Source organism: Carassius auratus, unplaced genomic scaffold (assembly GCF_003368295.1).
Source record: "Carassius auratus strain Wakin unplaced genomic scaffold, ASM336829v1 scaf_tig00025657, whole genome shotgun sequence".
In the NCBI taxonomy this organism is placed as follows: Eukaryota; Metazoa; Chordata; class Actinopteri; order Cypriniformes; family Cyprinidae; genus Carassius; species Carassius auratus.
Genome location: NW_020525443.1, coordinates 156,433 through 181,876, shown reverse-complemented (window position 1 = coordinate 181,876; position 25,444 = coordinate 156,433). Strand labels below are relative to the sequence as shown.

The window sequence follows — 25,444 nt, the reverse complement described above, 5'->3', positions numbered from 1 at the left end:
TAAAGATCTCACTATATATATAGAAAGAGAGAGAGCGACAGTCAGAGAGAAAAAGAAAGAACGATACATTAAAAAGGCATTAAGGATTATGGGTAATGGAGCAGGCCCGTCAGTGTGGATTAGCTAATGCTCATCAGAGAGTAGAAGTGTGTGTGTGTGTGTGTGTGTGTGTAGAAATGTGTGCACGAAAGGGGGAGAATGTGTCCCTATATACACCCCTCAGTAGTATGCTGCTCATGTCTGTGTGTGTGTGGTTAGGTTGCATCCTAGCTCATTACCCCGTAGTGGTCGACTAAAGTGTGTGTTCAGCAGCAGCTTTTAAATAATGAAAGAAGATAGAAGATATCGGACGTGCACGGATAGCAGTTTGTGTGTGTGTGTGTGTTTGAAAAATAGAGTCCCAGGATGAGGAGAGATGGGGGTGGGTTGCAGATTTGGATTTGATGCCCACAAACCCCTAACAAGCTACCTGCTTGAGTGTGTGAGAGTGTGTGTGTGTGCATGTGTATGCGAGTAAGAGAGAAAATAATCCTCTCTTAGCAAACTTATTTGATTTCATAAGTGGAACAGCACTCTTCTGCATTGGACATATTTACATACTGCAGAAGCACCACAGGAGAAACTACTGATCAAGTGAAATATAATGACTGTGTGTGTGTGTGTGTGTGTGTGTGGTGTTGAAGGCCCATTCCCTTTGAGATTCTACCCACTAGCACTCTCAGCCGTAGTAAATCAATACCTGTCAATCACATACACACTCACACTCACACTCACACACACACACACACCTGGCTGCTGTACACACCCTCAATGGTTATTTGCCCTAGGGCACCTCACAGCAGATAGTGGGGCAGTTTTGTCTGTGTATGTGTGTGGAGATGAGAAAAGTGGAATTCTTTGGTTTCTTTATTGCTGTGTGGTTTATTAGTGGTCAGATTTATTCTCTAATTAGTCAAATAGTGATTAGCACTAGCAATTGCCACACGTTTCCATTAACAAGGACACCTTGTGGATTGGATGTCAGCTGGTATTGACCTTTCTTGAACATGCAGCAAATTGTATGTGTGTGTGTGTGTGTGTGTGTGTGTGTGTGTGTGTGTGTGTGTGTGTGTGGGAGACGAGACGAGACGAGAGCTCAGTGGAGACAATGACCAGAATTCCTGCTTGCATTCCTTTGGAAACTACACTTACACAATGTATTTTAGACTTAAACAGCGTGAAATATTTTTATTTGTTTTGCTTTTATTTATTTTGTCTTATTTTATATTGTTATATATATATATATATAGAGAGAGAGAGAGAGAGAGATTTATTGAATTATTAGTAATAGTCGATAATGTAAATAAGTGTTAATAAAGGATAAAGAGTTTCTGTGTCGTTTTAATCACATTGTATATTAAATACATTTATTTTTAACTAACTTAATAGTTAATAGTTCATCATTTACGCAACTTCCTGTCATTCCAAACCCCATATGAAAGAGGAATTTGAACTAGTCATGGTCACCATTCACTTTCATTCTCTGGAAAAGAGTGACTTGGTCTATGCAAGAAAGAAATTCATGCACGTTTGGAATAAAAAGTAAATGGTGACAATACAGTCAGGGTCCATAAATATTTCTTACTGGCCTTGTACTTAGTGATGTATTCCAAAGTTTTTATGACAATGGAAAATGGAATAACTTTTTTTGCTTGTATATTTTATCTCTGTCTTCCAGCATCATAAATGAGATGAGCAGTCTCTGTGAAACTGCACCTGTTACAAAAATTTAAAACCATTTTAGTGGTTTTACATCTGGAGTATTTCACATGTGTCACCACCTGGAATTCTGGAGGAAATACATCCAAGATAAAACCATCATTGTACATTTTCCACTGGGCTATACATTTTTCAATTTCAAGTCAATTTCAAAATAAATCTTTAATTTCAAGTCTCTTTATTCCATATGGCAATGTACATCCAAATGACTGTTGGAAAAGAAAAAATGTAGGGCCGGGACTTGGTTTTTTGATGGTTGTTTATAGGATGGAGGCATATCTGAATGAGAGTGTGCAGTAAAGTACGAGATTTAAGTGAACTTAAAGTGGTCCTGCATACATAATTCCACCGGAACTAGTTATGATTTTGATTAAAATGACAAAATCACATGGATGAATTGGTCACAATAAGATTATTAAGATGCACTTAGAAAATAGATTCTTCAAAATAGAAAATAATCCCTTGTATTACTTCAGTTAGTGTCACACTGTCATACTTATAATTCCATTTCAATAACATATTAGTTTATGTATTAGTATAGAATAACACTTTATTTATTCACCATAGCCATTTGTTTCTTTCTTTATAGGCCATTTGTTCTGTGTGAAATCACGTTTGTTCAGTTCTCCTGCAGCTGCACTCATTACTGAATTAAATGAAACATTCACCAAACTAAACACAAAGTCTTAAGTGTGCACACACACACACACGAGGCTGGAGCCTGTGCTGTCTACTCCCTGTGTAGATCTGCTTATCCACGTTTATAGTAGTTACTTGACATTTGTCTTGCCATATGTCTTTAAAGCCTGCTGCTCAGTGTTCATAGTGTTTCTGTTTGCATATGAGCTTCTTTGTGTGTGTGTTATTCAATTGTGTGTGGGTGTACAAGATAAAGATGGAGTATATGAATGCATATTCCCTCTGGTTTGTTATAGAGGGTTCTTTATGAAGTTACTCTGTGGATTTTGCATCTGTAAATCTAATAAAGAGCATCTTTGTATAGCATTTTTTATAGTTTGCAGGCCATTAAATAATTTGTTCCACTACATATAACCAATTCAGGTTTCCCAGGCGTCATTTAGAGGTGATTGTAGAAGTTTTATCTTTCTCTCAGTCTGTCTGTCTGACTATTTTTGGCTCCAGATGAGGAGAAAATTGTCTTTTTGTTCGATCAAAAAGGAATTGCAGAGGAGTAGATGCTTTTTAATGCTGTGTGTGAGAGATTTTTCCCTTGACCTGTTAAGTACATCTTGCTCTGTTTCTTTCTAAGGGTGATTTCCCAGATGGGTGGTTCTATGGAAACCATAAATGGCCCACCTGCATGGTCCAATCACAGTTTTAACTGACACCTGAGAAACAAGGTGTGTGTGTAAAAGCCATCTATCATCTTTTACTGCGGCCCCTGCCTTTCAATTACACTCTAATAGAGGGGATTTCTGCCTCTTTTGAGACAGCTCATCCAGAGGAAGTGTGTATATGTGTGTGTGCAACAGAAAGAAGGACAGATAGAGTGAGAGTCAAACTTTAAAATGTAGCAAAACTGCAGTAAAACTGACAAGGGATTAAATGTAAAGTGATAAAGGTATTATACAGTGGAGAAAAGCTACAGTGCATATGTGTGTGTGTGAGATGGTCCCATTGGGTTAGTCTGGAACTGACACCCAGAGACTCGTGGGTCGAAGGCTCAAAACTCCAGCAGTGATCCGCCACTCTTATCCCATCACATTCCCAGCAGAATCAGTCAAGCTGCTGATAATCTCTCACCATCCCTCATGAATAATGTTACCGCTGTCTGTGTGTGTATGTGTGTGATCATTAGTATCATACCAGAGGCCTTGACAGCTTCCTGACGGTATGCTGTGACACACTCGCACACACTGTCTCTTCATCCAGTCTCCAGAATCTCTTCTGACAGCTCTTACTGGGAACAGATCTTCAGCCGCTGCAGGGATTCAGGGGCTGTGTGTGAAGGAAGGGAGAGGAGCGGGAAGGAGAGCAGAAGACTTGTCAAAGTGTTTTCCAAATCCACTTCCACTTCCATCCAAATAAGTGTGACCTCCACTTCTCCTAGACAAAACAGAGAGGGAAGAAAAAAAGCACGGTGAACAAAAAGAAAAGGTCGAAGTCATGTTAATCAGTGCCATTTTACTTGTAAAGCACCTGTCAGTCATCTATAATCTTACCTGGGGGTGGGGCTAGGGATTGACCCCATCAGTGTGTGTGTGGGGGGTTATGTAGAATTTCCCACAGGGTACACTTTACTGCTGTTTTAGGTCACGGAAAATATCCAGACGGAAGTGCTACATTGGTCTCATGAGAAAACGCTGTGTGTGTGGTGCAAAAGAGCTGGAACAGATATGTGTAAAACTTATGATGATGGATTGAGTTTTTAGATGATCTGTGTTCTAGAAATAAATGTGTGGGTATGTATTTAGCTACTTTGATCAGGGGTCTTGAACCTTTCCAGGCCAGAACACTTTGGTATAGGGACTAATTCTCACTATTAACTATTTGCTTATTAGCATATGCCTATTTTGAACATATTGGCTGTTTATGAGTATGTACAAAGCACATATTCTGCATGATCATATTCTACATACCTAATCTTTTTTAAATGTTACATTTTTTAACATATATTTTCTATTTTTAACACATATTTTATTTTATTTTTTCACAAAAAAATATATTTGGATACTTAACAGTTCAGCTTGTGTGTGTGTGAATTGTGTTACCTTGTTGCCCACTTCAAAGACACAGAGGATTATGGGTGAAAGGATTTAACTTTATGATGGTTTGACCCTGAGGGAGAGATAAAGGGGGGGAGAAAAAGTAAGAGAGTGAAATAGTGAGACTATGTATAATATTCAGTTTGAGAAGCATGTGGAATGTGTGCAGACCCAAATCACAGGTTCAGAGGGGAAGTTTTATAAATGTCAGAGGAGAGTGTGTGAAGAAAAACAGAACCATGTGAAACAAAACTCTTAAACCAAGGCTGTGATTAGAAGCGTGTAATTTTCACCTTCTGATTGCTGGTGAGCCTTTAGCCTAAATTAGCACATTTAACTGTCAGCTAGGTGAGTTATGACATCCTCAGTCACTAAACTTTAAGACAAATGGAGTGTTTGGTGACTACTGGCCAGTCAGATTTGAGTATTATAGTCAGAACTGAGTAGGTGACACTGCAATGTCACCGTGGTAATAATCACCATGTTAGTTGTGGAATTAGTTTTATGTCATGTTGCTGTGTGGACCACAGTCATGGTGATTAGCTACGGGTCTTACAACTCGAGGAACACTGACCCAGAATCCAGCACTGGCACAAGGACATCAGTCCATCTCAGGCCGACACACACATACTCAGCGCACGACCTCGCACGCTTACTGTCCATATCATTCTGATGCTCTTTTCAAGTTTATGGGTCTTTCTTCGAGTTTTGGCACATTTTTTGTCATTTACATTTACGTTTAGACATTTAGAAGACACTTTTATCTAAAGCAACTCACAAATGAGGACAATAGAGGCAATCCAAAACAACAAGAGAGCAATAATAAAATCTCTGGTAGCTTAATGCAGTACACGTATAGCAAGGTGTTTTTATATATAATAAATAAAAAGAAAACAAGTAGATAGAATTGAAACAGAAATAGAGAAATATAATACAGAAAGATAGTGTTGGTCTTTAAAAGAAAGAAAACAAGATGCAGAAGTTGGAAATGTTCAGTGGATAAATTAAATCAAGTAGTGAATATGTGAAAAGTGTGTTTTAAGAGATTTTATTGTATAGTCCACAGAGGCAAAAGTGCCTGTACGCTGCAGCTGAAATTGCCTCACTTTCTGCATTACATAAGAGAAAAGAGCTCACAGAAAGAACCTAACAAGCAGCGAATCTCAAGTGAATGTGTAAGTGTGATGCATCAGCTGTTATTGACGTCAGCTGCTCATGCTGACGTAATGCTCATTTGTTGAAGTCGTGGGATGTTGCAGTAAGGGACAAGAGTTTACAACTTTCTGAACTCCAGTGTGCGTCTGTGTCCTCTATTCAACATTTATTAGAGTAACACCCCTCATTTATTGCCAAACATATTGAAATGACATCTTGTGTTGTTTTACGGGGTACTTTCTGATTAAACCGCAGTAAAATCTCCCCACTCTATTGGCTCTTTTACACTGCTGATCCTACAAACTCTACACCAGAAACAACACATTAACAGTACACACACATCTGTAGTCTTTGAGTACGGTATCGGAGTACCTCTTGAACTCAAGGGGTGTAAAGTGTTTAATAGACTTTAAAGATTATATAGAAACACACACATCAAATACCCAGCGTTACCATGGCAATCAGAAAACCAGACTGGGGTTAAGGAGCACTATTATCTGGGACACAGAGAGAGAAAAAGAGAGAATACCTCTTTTTGTCCTTTAAGTCCTCAACCCTTCAGAAGTGTTTGCACCGAGCCCCGCAACCATGGATCCTTGCCAAACACTAAAAGTGTGTGTGTGTGTGTGTGTGTGTGTGTGTTGGTATTATGGTATTGTACAAAACATTACAATTATCCTTTGAAGAGTGAGGCTCTATATATTGTTTAAAATAGTAATCCTAAATGTTTTTTTTTATATATATATATATATATATATTTTCTCTTGAAAAAAATAAAAAAGGTAGTGCATGGTTGCCAGGGTGTTGCTATGTAGTTACTAAAGCGTGGGTTTATAGTGTATTGTTTGCTACGCTGATGCAAGGGCATTTCTAGGTGGTTGTGGGTGGTTTCATACAATTGCAAGAAAGTTTCCCTTAGATGGTTTTCTATGTAGTTTCTTGAGTGTTCTAGGAGGCTGCCAGGGTGTTGCTATGCAGTTACAGTACTAAAGTGTGTTTGGAGTGTGATGCAGTTGCAGAGGTTCTCTCAATGAGGCATTAAAGTGATTCTGGGTAGATGCTAAGGTGTTCTGCATGGGTGCACAAGCTTTTCTAGGTGGTTTCTACTGCAAAGTTGGGTGTCGAAGTAATACTTATGGTTACTATTTTGTTCAAATCTAACCAATTCTAAGTGTGAACAATACTAATATCGATGGTAGTCAGACTTACACATTCAGCATGAGGAAGTGCTCGGAATCAGACAACATTTCACCATCTAAACCCCTTTCTCTCCTAAACTCTCTTTCTGTATCCAGCTTTCCTCTTTTTGCGTCTAATTTAAAGTTCATTCTATCTATCTTTCTGACAGAAAGCCTGTGTGAGAGAGCTTTGTACTAGTGTGTATTATTCTAAATAGACTGAGGGCTTGTGGCTGACCTGGGAGACCACTGCAGTCACACACACACACACACACACACACACACACATGCTGAAACTTGCCGTTTCTCTTCTGACAGGTCTAAGAGCTGCCAAATTAATTCTCTGGACTCCATTTGAAGGGATTTGTGTCTGTCTTTGTTATGTGTACACAAAGTTTTATTTCAAAGAGTGTAGTAGTTGATCTAAAGCAAGAGAGTTTGGGGCAGATTTATGTTCACATATGTGCCTAAGAGAGAGAGAGAGAGAGAGAGAGAGACAGGGAGACTACAGAGAGGAGAGGAACTCGTGTTAGTGTGCCAACGTGCCCTTGTTGGACCTACAAAGCCGAAACACAGAAGAAAAGTCAGCAAGGTGGGGTGTTTCTTTTCAGTACAAGGACTGAAAATGCTTAACAAAGAATGACAATTCTAGTACGTCTCTCCTAAAAAAAAGTTAGGTTACCTGCATTTTATTAAGGAATAATTCACCTGAAAACAAAAAGTCTATTATCGATTACTCATGTTGTCATTACAAAATACATAGGTTGCTTTCCCAAAAAATCCAAAAACTGAAATTTTGAGTAATGTCTTAGACGCATTTTTCCAAACAATTAATCTCCGATACTGGAGCTTTTAAGCTAAGGACTAAGAATTTAAAGCACCATGTAAGAATCATTTCCTGTTGACTGTAAAGCTGCTCAGTATGATTATAAAATCAGTATTGTATAAAGTGCTATATAAAAAGGTGACAGTAATGAAATCAGTTCATCCAACTTGTGGACTGTATTACAAATCAATATACAATAATTTAATGTGAGAGCAGGCCAAAATTCACTTAACGTCATTCACTGATATTTGAATAATTCAGCTGTTAAGACATCTCGACTTTTCTCATGAACTCTCATGAGGTCGTACAGGTTTTGAACAGCACGAGGGTGAGATATTGTTGGCAGAATTGATTTTTTTTGTGTGAAGTACCCCTTTATTTCCCCCTGCATGTGAGCGAAGGCCTGTCCTCATGCGTTTCAATCTTTCTTTTCTCTTTCGCTCCCTTACTGGAGGTCCTGACAGTTGGTCTCAGTCCAGAGGAGCCGCTCAGCAGAACAATCGACTCCTTTCTCCTCTTCTCTTTCACTCGTTCTCTCTCTTCAGGATCTCGCTCGCACCCAGAGGCTTATAACACAGTTACCTCCTTCTCTTTCTCTCTCTCTCTCTCGTTTGGTTTGGTTTGTTTTGTCTGGTGTTGTCATTGTGGCATTGAGGTCTTGAGGTTAATTATTGTTTGTTTATTTGGGACTCAGCAGCATTTAGTCTGGTTTTTAGGCCTGTGGAGGAGTCTTCCTCTTTGTGTGTGTGTGTTTGTGTGTGTGTGTGTGTGTGTGAACGTGTCCTGCTCCAGCCTTGGCTGTAATGATGATGTACGATTTGCTGCGTTGGCACAGCCTCTTTGCTTAAAGAGATGTGAAGGGCGCTGGGATGCACTTTTCTGCTCTACTCTTGTATAAATCTCCCAGGATGGGGGGTGTGAACCTCGCTGGATGTACTTGAATACGTGTGTGTGTGTGTGTCTCTCTCTCTCACACACACGGTCCTGCAGTAGCTCATATTAACAGTGTTTATAGTAAATTAGCACAGCTAATCAGTGTGACAGCGCTAAAGACAGAGGGACTGTGTGTGTGTGTGTGTGTGTGTGTGTGCATGTTTTATTATGAGACTTCTGCTGTCTGCCAGTGTGAATAGTTCCATTATTCACAGCAACAGAAACAGAAAAAGAGGAAAAAAGAGCAAAGCACTTTTATATGTGGTTTAGGATGCTGCTATGTTTGTTACTCTGTCTAAAATAAATACAAAAATCAAGACGCGGGGGGGATAGTCGAGTTTTTCAGGATTCTGTACATTTTAGCAGTGCTGTAAAACTGTGTGTGGGGGGGGGGTGAAGTCTATATTCAGTGGAGTCAGTAGGTCTCCTCTCTTCTTGGTTATGCTCACTAACGCTTATTAAAATTCAACACTGCAGCAAATGGATATATAAAGTATTGGTGTGTCTTGCTAAAGGGCTTTTGAGATGTAACAAATGGTAAAAAAATTATCTTCCTTCTAAAACACTTATCATTCTCTTTCTTTTAATTTCTAACACAAACATTGTTTTGTCATAATGGGACTTTCCTTTAACTTATTTAGTTTTTACACCAAGCTAATGATATGTTCTGTTGTCTAACTCTAAACTTAAGCCTAGCACAAACCTTTCTGCATGTTTCCAATTCATGGACTTCAATGTTTTTTTTGTTTTTTTTTTCAGTGTTCTGGAGACTTACGTACTTAGTATGGCTAAGTAAACTCACATTCTTGTAGATTGTAGATTGACAAAACAAAATATTGATATTACACAAATTAAACTATTCCAAATTTAAAAGCATAATGATGTTGGTTTTCAATCCTGTGTGTTGTTACTTGGGATGTATTAAAAGGTCTGTTATATGAAAACCTATTCAGGGAAGTGCTAAAATAAAACAAAATGCCATTTTTATGATCCCTCTTGTTTTTAAAATGTTTAACATTTTACAGATTCTACATGAATTTGCAGGACAGTATTTATACAAATACAGCAACACCTGTCTTTTACTAGCACCTAAACATCAGAAAGAGATGAAGAAAGAAACAGGAAGTTGCTCTGTTTCATTTTGGCTGAAGGAGAGGTTGAATAGAAAAAGGACAGTATAAAATAAACATATTCCTCTTAAAGTGTCTGCCATACTGATTTCATAGAAACACACAGCGCGCACACACAAACACACACACACACACACACAGTCTTACACTCAAAATATGAGATAAAGTGATAAATTAAAACCAAGAAGTGTGTAAAATAAATACATAAAAGTGTTCAGTTATCTGACTGTTTTGACTAAGAGGTTTCTGTTTTAGCTTGAGAATCTCGGGAGTTTATCTCAATAGAAGTCTGAATGATATGTTTTAAAATGATACAGTACTGAGTCAGACAGCTCCTCTCCTGTTCTCTCCTCTAATTTATCATTTCTTTACCCTTCACATACTGAATATGACCTAGTGCAGTAAGCAAGCATGCACACACACACACACACACACACACACGGCAGCAATTAGATGTTGTTCTGAAATGAGAGCTGGATGTTCTGACCGAGTGGATCTTGGCTTTCACTTTGGGCATTCAGTGAACCTGGACCAAAACCATAAAAAGACCAAATGAAAGGCTCAACAAGACTGAATGCTTTGACATCCAGTTCTGTGTGAGTGAGCATATGTGTGCGTGTGTGTAATATGAGATCAGATTTCTCCCTTCTCATCTTAGACAGGACAGTAGCTTTAGACCATCTGCTACTGAAATAAAGCGTGTGAGTGTGTGTGTGTATATGTGTGTGTAGCATATCTAAAATATCATGGCTCTTAATAAGACTGGTGTGTTGAAGGAGTAAGTGAGCAATGTGTCAGTTTGGACTGAATTGTGGCAGTGGAAAGGGGCTGAAATGTCTAACACTTTTTTGTTGTTGTTCTGCTGTCCAGCTTTCAGTGTGGAGAGGAAACTCCACATTCACAGCATCACTGTAACAACAAGCAGAACGACGAGCCGTCACTGCACCAGCTGCCACCAAAACCAGCATCTCATTCAACCATCTGTGTGGCAGCTGCCTGCGGTTTATAGCAGATAAGAAGTTCTGGTCCTCCTCTGAAGATGATGATGAAGATGATGATGTTGTGCTGCTCGCTGGTCCTGTTTGGACTGATTGGCATCAGTGCTTCATCCAGCGGAAGTTCATCTTCCTCACCCCGGATGAAGCTGTCTTATAAAGGTGATGAAGCCGGCTTGTATCACATGTACATCTGTATACATGTGTTTAGGTTTCTGTTTTTATCTCTTTGTGTTTTCATGGCTCTTCCAGATCTCCAGCAGTTTAATGGCATTAAACGTTTTGACTTGGAGCGTTCGTGTTGTTTCGGAGCTCTCCTATTGGACGAGGAGAGGGGGCGGCTGTTTGTTGGAGCTCGCAATTTCCTGTTATCTCTCAGTCTCGACAACATCAGCAAACAGGAACAGAAGGTACGGCACACTCCTTACTCTTTACTTCACCCTTAATGGAAGTTCAGTACTGTATGTTTCTCTTCAGCTAATTCGATTTTAAACAAAGGTGTAACCCTGTCAATCATAACTCGCTCATATACCTGAGGACAAATTCACGAAAATCTTCAGAAAATACACAAGTTTGTAAGAATTTTCTTCAGGTGTTCACAAATATTTTAAGAATAAAATGACTGATTGTATAGTAGGTAGGTGCTTCTCATTACAAACACCCAGCAGTATAATTATGTATATAACAACATAATAATAATCATATATATAATTATATTTAAATTATATACTTTATGTAACAAAATAAAAGATTGTGGTAATAATATCTGTGGTTGTAATGCGCAATATTTGGAACAATACGGTAAATTAATTACAAAAAAATATTTCTTTTGTGATTTATTCTAAATTTTAGAGGTTATTTACTGTGATTTGTTATTCTTTTAATTTTTTTATTTTATTTTTTTTTTGGGGGGGGTGGTGCTTTTCTGGAATAAAAAATATTTTCACATTGGAATAAGAAGAAAATACTAGAGATGTTATTCTTTTAAATGTTTGCTTATATATCTCTGTCAAACATTTACTTTAGGGAAGCAGTCCAGTGTTTATAGCTGATATTTAAGAAATTAAGTGATTACATGACTTTTTATAGCCCATTTACACTTTTATTTTGTGCCGCCCACACATTATGAGATTGTGTGTGCGTTTGTGCTTGAGATCCAGTGAGGAAGCTTTAGTATTTATTTTGTGAAAGTGAATCAGCCTTTTAAGTCATGCCAGATGATTTATGGTGGTCCAAGCCAACATGCCGATGACAGAATGATAGGTTTTTATTACTTTAGGAAGGAAAAAGAAAGAATGATGAGTGAGAGTTGTCGGTCACTGTGTACTGCTCAAGACTCACACAAGCACACACAGGTGTGGTTTAGTGAGGATGTGTCCGGATCTGTGTTCAGAGAGAATGTCCCTCAAGCTACCGAGCACGTCTAACCCTGCAAAGGTCCTAACCTTAAGCCAAAGCTCTTCCTCACTTCTGGACTCTCTCTGTCTCTTGTATCTCTCAGATCTACTGGCCAGCACCTGTTGATTGGAGAGAAGAGTGCAACTGGGCCGGGAAAGACATCAACGTGAGTGTCTGCCATAATCAGATCTTGAGGTCACCAACACACCCGGTTTACACATCTATCAGTACCATCTCTCCTATGAGCTGTTTACACACAAACACACACACACACACTCAGGCAATTAGCACTGCCATCACAAACATCTCTTCCAAACGGCTCCAACATTAACAGACATATATCAGTGTAGAGACTAAGATTTAAATCAGGGGCCTCTTCATGAAAATAATTCAGAGAGCCCACAAAGAAGATTAACAAATCATAACGAATGGTTTAGAAAAGTTTCATAATATTGGTGAACATTTGCTTATATATTATAATCTATGAACATTAAAATAAAGTGTTGCTGATTAAAAACTGATGTTTTTATATTGAGGGACCATAGGTTGATTAAGATTAATAGGTTGATTAATAGGTTGATTAAGGTTAAAAGTGATTTAGATTAGAATTAATATTTAAGAATTAAACAAAGAATTAGAATTAAGTATATAATATTTTATTAAGCAAATATGCTTTAAATTGATCAAAAGTGACAGTTAAAATAAATGTCTGACAAAATATATCATGGTTTTTAGAAAAATATTAAGCAGTTGTCAAATTGATAAAATGAATGCAGACTTGGTAAGTATAAGAGTCTTTTTTTAAAAACAACAGTATTATCATGGTAATATGTCCAAAACATGCAAACACCATGGTACTTTTTGTAAGTGGAGTTTATTGTTTTATAGTGTGCCTTTAATACTTGTGTATTGTAACATGTTGAACATGTTTGTGAGGAGGTCATAGTTCATGTTTTTAGTATTTTATCTGGTGTATTAAGCGGATATGTGTGGGAGGTTTTTGAACACTGTGTCTGTCTAAATGTTCTTTTTATTGTAAAGGGTGTGCAAGGTTGTGTAGTTTCAAAATACATGTGAGTTGGAGTTCATTCTGTGGTGGGTAACTGACTGAGATCAGCTGACAGTGAGAACTGATACACACACACACACACACACACACACAGACTTTGTTCAGTGCGCTGACCTGTGAGTTGACCCTCATTACATGTAGGTGTGTACAGGACGGCAGGGACAGAACCAGACCTCCATGAATAAAGACTTAAGATTTTCCCTGGGATTCTCCCCCTGACCTTTCACTTTCTCATGCTATCTCTCTTTTGTTCAGTCTCTCCGTCTGAACTCCTAATTCTCACTCATTATTGCTTTCAATTGACTCACTTCTCTGCATCTCGCTCTCTGTCTTTCAGCGTCTTTATGTCCTGCTTCTTTCTCACTCCTAGCCTTTCAGTCACTGTCATACAACCACAGTAAATAGTGTCAATGTCTGTTAAGCTCCAAAATGAGGGAAAACAGAACAAGAAACATCATAAATGTATCAAAAAGTGGTCCAGATGACTTGTGTGCTATATTACAAGTCTTCTGAAGCCATACAACATCTTCATATGATAAACAGATTGTACAGTAGTACAGTAGTCAACATTTGAAGTGAATCAATAAAGTTCATCAAAGTTGTCCTAAGACAAAATTGCATTTAGGTTTTAGATTTTAGGACAACTTTCATCTACTTAAAATGTTGACTAGTATAGTTTAAGTCAGCTCTACAGTAAGATCAGTCTGAATCATGAATGAATCACTTTGTTCAGATTTGTGAATCAGATCAACATGAATCGTTCAATTTGATTCTCAAGTTCAACAACTTCAAGTGAACTGATTCATTAAAATTCAACACTGCAGTTCTCAGGTCAGGAGCTAACTGGAGTGGAAGATTTTTTGTGAAAAATTAAATCCCAGTAAAATCATTTATGAGTCATTATCATTATATTAATTTGGATTTTAACAATGTCTCACAAACAAAATAGCGAGGTGTATTTATAAATGTGATGCTACATCTTATCTAACTACATGTGGACAATCACACAGGGATCCAATGATCAGGCTAAAATAAGGTCAAAGTTGAAAGTTCACCACATGCATCTCAGCAGGAAACTCACACACACACGGCTTATTCCTCCTGAGAGACATTGTTCATTTTAAAGCTCTTTTTCTTTTGTTGTGTACTCTTTCTTTCTTTCCCTCTCAGTATTTCATTCTTTCTTCTTTCTTTGTCTCGTGGGCTCACTTCAAAGAGCCCATGAGCACACACACACTCACATGCTCACACACACCCCTAGCACGTCCTTCCCTTATTGAGGGCTGTAAAGCTGTCGAAACAGAAGCCCTAGTGTGTGTGTATGAGAGGTAGAGAGAAAGGGAGAGACCCCTTCCTGTATAAACACAGTTTGTCAGCAACTTAATTGGTCTTCGATGATTCTATTCCGCCACCCCCACCGTACAACACACACACACACACACACACACACACACTCTTCACAGGGTGCGTTAAACTCAAAGAGAGGCCTTTGTTCTCCACAAGCTCTGTATATGCGTGTCTGTGTGTGTTTGTGTGCAGGGTTTAAGCTTGGCAGGAGGGCACATGTCAATCTTTCTGTAAAGGTAGTGGAGAGGCTTCACAAAACACATACACTCCTTTTAATCTAGCATGATTATGCTGGCTTCTAAGATACCTGGTTTTTGCTATACTCTAGCATCCAATTCATGCATTAAGACGAAGTGTAAAATCCCATTTGTTTGATGAAATTAGATTATAAATGTATTGCTTTCAATAACAGTATAAACAGAAATGTAAGTAAAACTTTTTTCTGTCTATACTGTTTGGTCTTATTACAGATATATTGAGTGAAGATCTAATCAAATTATATGTTAACTGATTTGCTTTGGGACAGTCCTTCATTGGACAATTGGTCAAGTGCCACACTGTCCCCTGGAACCCAAAGGAGAAGTGCCTAACATTTGAAGTTCAGTGTGTGTGTGTGTGTGTGTGTGTAAGTGTTTCTTGTGCACAGATGTTCAGTTCAGGGTTCATTCTGCTGCTGAAGGCCCACCGTTAGTCAGAGAGGAAAGTTGGAGTGAGGCATAATTACAGTCCAAACAGCAGGAACATCTGCTACTGAAACTGAAGAGACCCTCAGAGGAGACCCTCTTCTCTTCTCTTCTCTTCTCTTCTCTTCTCTTCTCTTCTCTTCTCTAATCTATCCTCCTCTCGCCTCTTCTTGTTTCATCTTGTCACTCCTCTTCTCTAGTCATCTTCTCATTTCTTGCTGTCTTTGGTCAGGTTGTCTCTGATTGTCTCTTCATGACTTACATCCTCCCTGGTTTTCTCTTTATTCTTCTTCTCTTCTTGTTTCATCTGGTGTTCATCTAGTTTTCTGCTCACTCGTCTAATTTCTTCTTTGCTGCTGTCTTTCCTTGTCTCATATCTTCTCTGGTCATCTTTTATCTTCTTGTCTCAAGTTGTCTCTTCTCCTTTCTTCTTCTTCTAGTCTTGTTTTGGTCTTCTTGTTTCTCTAGTCATCTCATCTGCCTCTCTGTGCTTCATCCCTGCATCCTCTCCCTCTACCCTGAAATCCGGATGTTCCAGCTCCCCTCGTGTTGTCGTAGTGATTCCAGGCACTCTGGGAAATGTGGCCTGCTCCAGTGAGCACATTCACAAAGAAAAAGAGAAACCGAGAGACTGTATGTGTCCATGTGTGTCCGTTGAACAGTCAACCTGTCTTTGTTTTCATGTTTGAACGAGAGAGTGCAAGAGATTACAGAGAGTTCCGGGATCACAGCGAGCGGGGGAAGGTCAGCGCTGGTGTCAGACTGTCGTCAAGGATACGTAACACAACGACGTTTCTGGTCTGACCCATACGTGGTCCCTTAAAAGACAAACTGAAAAATATGTGTGTATGTTTTGTGTCTGCTTTTGGCTCTGAGCTATTAATTGTCGATCCAGATGTTGATAGTTTCCCTGCCTGAAAGATGAAATGGTGAAAGTATGTCAAATATGTCCTTCGTGAAATTGATTTGTGTGTGTGTGTGTGTATTACAGACGGACTGCGTTAACTATGTGAAAGTGCTACACCACTACAATCGGACTCACCTGTATGCCTGTGGGACTGGGGCTTTCCACCCCACCTGTGCTTATGTGGAGGTGGGACAGAAGATCGAGGTAAGTGTGTGAGCATTTGGATGTATGTGAATGAGTTTGTGTTATATACGGCAGTTGGCCAAATGCAGGGCTTTATTTTCCTTTTTCTTTTCAGGATCATGTGTTTAGAATCGACCCCTCTGTGGTAGAAGATGGAAAAGGAAAGAGTCCATACGACCCACGCCACACATCAGCATCTGTTCTAATTGGTTAGTTGCCACTGTTCAGCCTTCTGTCTTCCATTTAAATGCTGTTACATCACGTCAAAACTGTAATCATTTCTACATCATCGCATAGGTGATGAGCTTTATGCAGGGGTGGCCACTGATTTGATGGGACGGGACTTTACAATCTTTCGCAGCATGGGACAAAGGCCCTCCATACGAACAGAACAGCACGATTCTCGCTGGCTTAATGGTATGTATATGTATGATAAAGCATCTTAGACAAAATTAGGCATGTTTAGTTTTTTGTTTTTTGCATGAAGCCACAAAAATCAGTGGGATACAACTGTCCAGATATCATGACAGAAAAAAGTCCACATTAAAAGAATAAAGTTCTTGAAAAGAATTTTTTAATTGCTTATCTTATTCTTCTATTATTATTTATTTAAAAAAATGAGTTTTGTTGCAATATTATATATATATTAAAGCCAAATTAACATCATGTGGTTTAATGAACATGCAGAATTATATCTTAGAAAGAACAAGCATATCCTGCATGCATTTTTAATGAGCTATTTTTATAAAAGTTTTCTTTTTCCTTTCTTTATCTTGCACACTCTTATCTGTCATTGAGCCATGTGTTTAGATGCATCTTTGTTTTTCTGTTTTTGTATAATGACACTGAGCCCTATGATAATGCTTTGTTTCAGAGCCCAAGTTTATTGCGGCATATGGTGTTCCGGAGAGTGAGAATCCTGACGATGATAAAGTCTTCTTCTTCTTCAGAGAAACGGCTGTAGAAGCTCAGGGATTTGGGAAAGTTACATATTCCCGGATTGGTCAGCTCTGCAGGGTTAGGAGCAGGATTTATCAGCCCGGTTTTATATGCGTTTACTAAGCCTAATGAACATTGGCTGCAGTTTATTATTTTGCTTTGAATGTATGTGTTTTTTTTTTTTACAGAATGATATGGGAGGACAGCGCAGTCTAGTAAATAAATGGACAACATTTCTAAAGGCTCGTCTTGTGTGTTCTGTACCAGGCAATGATGGCACTGAAACACATTTTGATGAACTTAGTAAGAACTTTATCTCTCACATACAGACACTAGGCTTAAATTATGCTGTTATAGCTGGCAATTGCATTTCATTGCCATCTGACCTTTGTCCACACCTTTAGGGGATGTGTTCCTACTGCAGACCCGTGACCGAAAGAACCCGCTGATCTACACCGTCTTCACCACCTCAAGGTCAGAGTTCATCAAAGGGTGTGGGTTAAAGGCTTAGCTCACCCCAGAATGTTAAAATCTGTAATTGTTTACTAATCTTTTTGTCAGTACAAACCAGTATGACTGTTTTTTTTTTTTTTTTTTGTAGAACACAAAGATAAATATTTAGCTGAATGTTTTTTTCTTTTGTTTTTCTGAAAGTAATTGAACTTTCCCTACACTTAACTTTCATATGAAAAAAAGCAATTAATCAAATTTATTAAGTCAAAAAAAATATGATGATAGAATTTTTATAGCTTGCGTGAATTGTGCCTTTAAATAATTATTAAAATAATGAATTGTATAGAAAATATTTACATTGACTATATCTGATCACTCTATTTTGAGATATAAAAACATTTTAAAACATTTAGGGTGAATTTATGTAAATTGGGCATTTTAATAAGTAAAAGTGAGCTGAAGTACCTGAGCTCAGCATTTGTGTTGTCACTTCAATATCCCTATACTGTAACGTGTGTTTGTTTCTTACAGTAGCGTATTTCAAGGTTCTGCAGTGTGTCTCTACACCATGAATGACATTCGCCGGGCATTTTTAGGACCTTTTGCCCACAAAGAGGGACCCAATTATCAGTGGGTTCCATTCCAGGGTAAAGTGCCCTACCCACGGCCAGGCATGGTAAGAACAGTTTCCTTACATCTCACATACGGTAAATAAACTATATTTCAAAAGTTTGGGTCTGTAAAATTTGTATGTTTTTAAAAGAAGGTTTTTGGGTTTTTTTTGAGGAATCCATGATACATTTTTTTTATGAACGGTAGTGTAAACAAGTTGAAGTATCAGTGCCATGTCAAAACAAGTTTGTGGGAATATAAATGAGCTTTTGTAAAGTAAAAGTAAAAGTAGATTGGTAATAGGTTTGGACTTGCTGACCTGTGTAGTATATTGATACCATGTGAACAGATTGTGTTTCTCGATTCTACTGATATCTCTTTCTCTCTTCCGCAGTGTCCCAGTAAAACGTTTGGGAGTTTTGAGTCCACTAAAGGTTTCCCTGATAATGTAATCCAGTTTGCAAGGCACCATCCATTAATGTTTAATCCAGTCACTCCACTGGGAGGCAGGCCACTGTTCCTGCGTACTGGAATCCCATACACCTTCACTCAGATTACTGTAGACCGTGTCAATGCCGCTGATGGACACTACGATGTAATGTTCATCGGAACAGGTAGAATAATGACCGAACATTGGTGAAACCCTCTAGACTAAACTGTCTTTACAGGTTGTGGCTCTGGTTAAAGCCTCTCTGTGTCTCTCTGCAGATGTCGGCACAGTGCTGAAGGTGATCTCTGTGCCCAAAGGAAGCTGGAGTAACACAGAGCTTCTGCTAGAAGAGCTTCAGGTCTTTAAGGTGATAGGAGTGTGTGAGAGTGTGTGTGTGTGTGTGTGTTTACTTTGGGGACAAATTTGTGATAAATCAAATATAATTAAATTAATTGTTTGAAAGTTAATGTTTTTTAATGTTAACATTTTGTAAGTTAGTCTTAGCGATTATGATTCACTTTACATTTAAAGAAAATAATAATGCTTTCATAGTTCAAATAAATTAATAAACATCTGTAAAACCAACCCTTGTGTTCTTGTTGCAGGATTCTTCATCTATTATCAGTATGCAGATTTCCTCTAAACGAGTAAGAATGAGTCTTGTTTAAATAAAATCCAGCTATTTTTGAACAGAATTACAGAAACACATGAAAGCAGTGTGTTAGTAAATCATGTGATTTTCTCTCTCTCCACAGCAACAGCTGTATGTTGGCTCAGACACAGGTGTTGTCCAGGTGCCTCTGCACCGCTGCAGTATGTATGGTAAAGCTTGTGCCGAGTGCTGCCTGGCTCGAGATCCGTACTGCGCCTGGGACGGACACACCTGCACACGCTACCTGCCAAACACAAAACGGTACAGCTTCAGTCATACTGGTTATTGCACGGCTTTGTTCATACACATTGTCTGATGGAGTCTAAAATTCTGTGACCATATTCAAAATTCAACTACTTGTTTCCGACTATTGGATCCCACTGTATTGCATACTCAGACCTGAGGAATATGTTATGCTAAGGCTTTTTAATATGTTTGTGTGTATGTGTATTGATGTGTGTAGGAGGTTCCGGCGTCAGGATGTGAGGAATGGGGATCCTAATGCACTCTGCTCAGGAGGTAATACTGCAGTACTTCCAACAGCCATTTCTCTGTTCTCACTGCTGTACAGTTATTAGGTCACAAAATGAATTTAGGCAGTGGTTCTTGACTGGTAGGTCACAAGTCTGCTCACAAGTTCCAGAGATAAAATTCAATCAGATCAAAAGTGACAAATATACTTTTGAGTAGAAATTTTAAATAAAGTTTGTTCTTTCAAAAATTCTGTTCATCAGAAAATCCTGTAAAAAGTATCATGATTTCCACAACTGTTTTTAACATTGATAATAAATGTTTTTTTAAACAGAATATCATGGAAAAGTTCTTTATTTATTTTTGAAATTTTATTCAAAAAAAGCTAACTTTCTTATATTCTAGATTCATTGCACCAGACTGAAATATTTCAAGAGTTTTTTTGTTTTAATTCTGATGGTTATGATTTACAGCTTAGGAAAATTACAAATTCAGTATCTCAAAAAATGTGAATATTTTCTCAGAGATCAATCCAAAAAAAAAAGATTTACAAAACACAAATGTTCAAGATCTCCAAAGCAGGTTTAATTATGCACTCGGTTGGGGATCCTTTTGCACAAATTACTGCTTAAATGCAGCGTGGCATGGAGGCGATCAGCCTGTGTCACTGGTGAAGTGTTATTGAAGCCCAGGCTGCTTTGATTGCGGTCTTCAGCTCCTCTGTATTGTTTGTCAGATGTTACTCATCTTCCTCTTCACAATACCCCATAGATTCTCTGTGAGGTTCAGGTCAGGTGAGTTGGCTGGCCAATCAAGCACAGTAATATCATGGTCAGCAAACCACTTGGAAGTGGTTTTGGCATTGTGGTCAGGTGCAAAATGAAATCAGCATCACCATAAAGCTTGTTAGCAGATGGAAGCATGAAGTGCTTTGAAATCTCCTGGTAGATGGCTGCACTGACTTTGGACTTGATAAAACCCAATGGACCAACACCAGCAGATGTCACTGCACCCAGATCATCACTGACTTCAGAAACTTCACACTGAACTTTGCATTCTGTTCCTCTCCAGTCTTCCTCCTTACTCCAGACCTTGATTTACTAATGAAATGCTAAATTTACTTTCATCTGAAAAGAGGACTTTGGACCACTGAGCAACAGTCCAGTTCTTCTCCTTACCCCAGGTGAAATACTGCTGACATTTTTTTATGGGTCAGGAGTAGTTTAGTTCTATGATTGTGACAGTTGTAGCCCTTTTCCTGTAGACGTCTGAGTTTGGTGACTCTTGATGCACGGACTCCGGCTTCAGTCCACTCCTTGTGAAGCTCTCCCAAGTTCTTGAATCGGCTTTTCCTGACAATCTTCCCGAGGCTGTGGTCATCCCTGTTGCTTGTGCAACTTTTCCTACAACAATTTTCCTTCCAGTCAACTTTCTATGAATATATTTTGATACAGCACTCTGTGATAAGGCAGGACTTTCAGAAATGACCTTCTGTGGCATCCCCTCCTTGTGGAGGGTGTTTATGATTGAGTTCTGGACAATTGTCAAGTCAGTAGTCTTTCCCATAATTGTGGTTGCATGTTTTAAACTAGACCAAGAGGTACAGTATTTATACTCACAATGAATCAAACTAATCAAGATCAAAATGGAATATTCAAATTATTTGAGATACATAATTTTTATTTTTCCTAAGCTGTAAGTGGTAACTATCAGAATTAAAAACTCTTGAAAAATTTTGTTTGTGCGCAATGAATTTAGAATATAAGAAAATTAGGATCATTTGACACTAGACTGGCGTAATGGCTGCTAGAAATTCAGCTTTTGGACCACAGGAGTAAATTTATTTTAAATCATATTAAATATATTAAAATAGAAAAGAGTTGCAATAATTTTTCAAAGTATTACTCTTTTACTCTATCTTTAATCAAATAAATGCAGTTTTGCTGTGCACAAGTCACTTCTTAAAAAAAAAAACAATTTAAAAGTCTTCCAAGCCACAAGCTTCTGAGTAGTACTTTATGTAATAAAATATAAAATGCTAAATGTAGAGGACAACAAAGAAAGGGTTGCATGACATCTTCTCAAGGTAAATGTAAAAGAAAAAACAACCCAGACTTTATTAATGTCAGCTTCAATTGCAAAATTTCCAAATACTCACACTGTAACAGTATAAATCATAAACAGTATAAATTTACTTGGAGCATTTAAAACGATAGATTTTAATTTTCATGGTGCATTCTACAGAAAAACATTAAAATAATTTGTCTTTTTGCTATTAACCAGAATTTTCATATCAGTGTATTTATTATGCACATTACTGAGCCTATGCAGTTTATACATTTCAGTGTTCAATCTTATATGATTAAACTGATTGTCTAATGCCTTATCTTATACATTGCAATGTTGTGCAGACCATCAGAAGCAGCGTGTCCTGGAGAAGAGGCTGTATGCTGTGGATGGAAGCAGCTCCTTCCTGGAATGCATCCCGAAATCACTACAGGCCCAGATTACATGGACCTATCAGAGGCACCCAGAAAACCCACGGGAGGAGGTGAGAGAGAAGAGAGCAGGCTGGGACAGATATGTGTGGTTATTATGGGAAAGATGGATATAGACGGCATTGATAAGAGATGATAAATGTGTGTCTTTGTTCAAATGAATGACTTTCATTCTGTCTCTTATCAGTGTGGTTATAACTCATATTTGATGTATTTATTGAGTGTGTGTGTGTGTAATTACAGGTTCGTCTAGATGACCGTGTTTTGCAGACTGAGCGAGGCCTGTTGCTAAGGCGAGCGGTGCGTAGAGACAGTGGCGTGTATCAGTGTCATGCGATGGAACATGGATTCACCCAAACCCTCCTCGCGATCACGCTGGAGATTTTGCCTTTGGCTGGCTCCACCCCTTCAGCTCCTATCCCTCGCAGCCCCGCCCAATCCCATGCCAGTCACGGGCAGTCAACCAATCAAAAGCTGTGGTACAGAGACTTCATGCAGTTGGTGGATCATCCAAACTTAAACACAGTCGACCAGATCTGCGAACAAGTTTGGTCACGCAGGCACAGCCTATCAGGGAAGAGCACTCCAGATCCAGCCAATGAGGCGCCGGTTCACGACCCCCTGCACTCTAAAAAGTGGAAGCACCTGAAGGAAGTGAGGAAAGGGCGAAACCGCAGAACGCATGATGGGAGGCCCGCCCCCAGAGCACCGCGGAGTGCGGGAGAGTAGCGAGGGATGAGAAACGGAGTAAAAAAGAAACTGAGAGACAGGAAGAAAGAGCAAAAACCACTGGAGGTTGACAGATTCTCACACAGCATCTCATTCAGTGACTGTTTATCGCCTGTTCTGCTTCTTATTATCCCTGTGACGACACTTCACCGCTTGTTATCAGTCTCTATATACTCTATTGTCCTCATCTCCAGTCTGAAGACTCAATCTAGTGCCCCCACGACCCCAATCCCGCTCCCGCCAGCATCTATTACTCCTGATGGTTATCCAGAAACCCACACTCCATCCATCTGAATACAAACCAAACTCAAGAGCTCCTAAAGTCCAAAAAATCCCTTTGAATTGTAACAGAAAAGCTTTGATCGGATATTGAAGACAGAAAGACATGCATGCGCTCTTGTGGACAAACGTTGAGTAAATCCATGCATTCTCTTCTTCGTTTTCATCTGGGTGTTTGTGCAACATGTGTTCTTAGATTAGATTCTCCTCTCACTTTGGCCCTGAAACACAGACCTCACAGACCCTTGACTCACCATATGAACGTCATCACTCTTCTTTCACTGCTTGAAGACTTAAAACACAACATTTCAAGCAAACAAAAGATAAAAACTGTACATTGTGATCTGGTAAGGTTGTACATGTGATGGTAATTATATACCTTGTATGTATAAAGGGTTCAGTGAGCTTTACATTTCTGGCAGTGCTGTAAAGTAACAAAGGTGAATTATTTTGAGTTACGAAGTAGTTTCAGGTGTTCTGATTATGTGTTCTATGAGACTGAGATGGACACAGCATTAATGTACAGGGGGCATCATGGTAGTATGGTCTGAGACCAGGTGAGGAAGAACTCTTTTAGACACCTTCAGGTCTAAACTTACAACTAACCTGTTGAAATAATAATAATAATAATAATAAAAGTCTGAAGAGTTATGTAAATGTGTCAGTAAGAGAGATTTACATGCTTTTTATACAGCTCGGCCATATATATTCACAGTAGAAAAAAGTGTTCTGTGAGCATCATATACTGTAAGACCACAGCTCATGTATTTTGTATGCTAGATAATGAGTTAAATCAGCAAACACAGATCCAAGGCCCTATCTGAAGAGAAGAAACAAGAAAAAGTACCCAAGAAAGATGTCTTCAGCTCTCACTCTGACATTTCAGATGAATATTTAATTTAACACATTCAAAGAGTCTAGCCAATGGGCCATTTATTTTTAATTGATTCTTTATGTCTTTTCAAAATAGCGGGGTTGAATTTGTCGCTAAATGCATGCTTACAAACGTTCGATGCCAAAGTTTTATTATAATTATTATTATTATTATCATTATTATTATTATTATTATTATTATTAAGCGGTATGGGAGCGAGTCAGACAACTTAAATTTACCCCGTTACTTTTTCTGCACAAAATACCATATTTAGGCTACTTTAGTCATAGTCGCTAACTTATAACTGTGGTAAAATGATATCCACCGCCACAAAAAAAAAAAAAAAAGAAAAGAAAAGAAAAATAGAAGAAAACGAACGTTTGTACAGTATTTTGGACTCTAAGGTGATTAGCAAGGTAAAAGGATGGCGCTGGCGGAGGAGAGGCTCTTGGTCTGAGCGCCCTCTTCTGGTGTCTGCGGGTATTTGTGGTTTCTGTTGTGTCGAGGATGAGAGAAACGTGGCATTGTAAAATAATCAACTCTGATTAATTTTTAAGTCGATTTAAGAATATTTCGAGCGGAACTGGTGGATTATCATTTGGTAGTATTTATATGTTTTCTAAAAGTTGTACTTAATTGTTATTTTTGCATGACTTAAAACGTCTTGGTGAGCGTTTTTTTATACAATGGAAAGACCATGTTTTAAAACTGTCCTGCAAGATTATCTGGTGTTTTTAGCGTATATTTATGGCTCGATAAGCTAATATGTCGTGGTGGTTTGTGATGAAACTGACCGAAATGTGTGATGTCCATTTTGATGAGAACATCCTTGTGTGTATATTTTGAAATCCTCTCCCTTCTTTTGAATACATATTTAAAGACACCATTCGAAAGTAATAATTTGGGTAATTTAAAAGACTATTCAAACAGCATTTTAAACTCATCTGATTTTCCTTTCTTTGTGACGCTTCTCAGCTTTTGAGAGAGAGTGTAAGAAAAAAAAAGCGGGTGTAAGGCTGTGTGTCTCAAAGTGAAAGAGGCTCTGTGTGTTTGTGCCATTAAATATTAGGATTTCTGTACAGTGGGGAAAATTGTGAGTTGCATTTTGTGGACAAGTCAAAGGTCGAAGGCCAAAGTTGACGTGAACACTGTATTATTCCCTGAGTATTTTCTCTGTGGATTGTTGCATCAGACTGTAAATGATTAACACAATAAAACA

The 25,444-nt window shown here is 38.5% G+C and overlaps 1 protein-coding gene across 1 annotated transcript in view; it reads left to right on the top strand.

The window, feature by feature from the left end:
* The window catches only part of LOC113078391 (semaphorin-3B-like), a 31,154-nt gene extending 5,710 nt beyond the window's left edge, over nt 1-25,444 (top strand). The window contains exons 2-18 of the mRNA XM_026250721.1: nt 10,577-10,863; nt 10,954-11,111; nt 12,203-12,265; nt 16,190-16,309; nt 16,404-16,497; nt 16,586-16,705; nt 17,163-17,305; nt 17,416-17,530; nt 17,632-17,701; nt 18,212-18,356; nt 18,687-18,906; nt 19,001-19,089; nt 19,328-19,369; nt 19,478-19,635; nt 19,838-19,893; nt 22,257-22,396; nt 22,587-25,444. Coding sequence (XP_026106506.1) covers nt 10,746-10,863; nt 10,954-11,111; nt 12,203-12,265; nt 16,190-16,309; nt 16,404-16,497; nt 16,586-16,705; nt 17,163-17,305; nt 17,416-17,530; nt 17,632-17,701; nt 18,212-18,356; nt 18,687-18,906; nt 19,001-19,089; nt 19,328-19,369; nt 19,478-19,635; nt 19,838-19,893; nt 22,257-22,396; nt 22,587-23,072 — 2,337 coding nt within the window. The 5' untranslated portion in view covers nt 10,577-10,745 and the 3' untranslated portion in view covers nt 23,073-25,444. The remainder of the gene's footprint in view (nt 1-10,576; nt 10,864-10,953; nt 11,112-12,202; nt 12,266-16,189; nt 16,310-16,403; nt 16,498-16,585; nt 16,706-17,162; nt 17,306-17,415; nt 17,531-17,631; nt 17,702-18,211; nt 18,357-18,686; nt 18,907-19,000; nt 19,090-19,327; nt 19,370-19,477; nt 19,636-19,837; nt 19,894-22,256; nt 22,397-22,586) is intronic.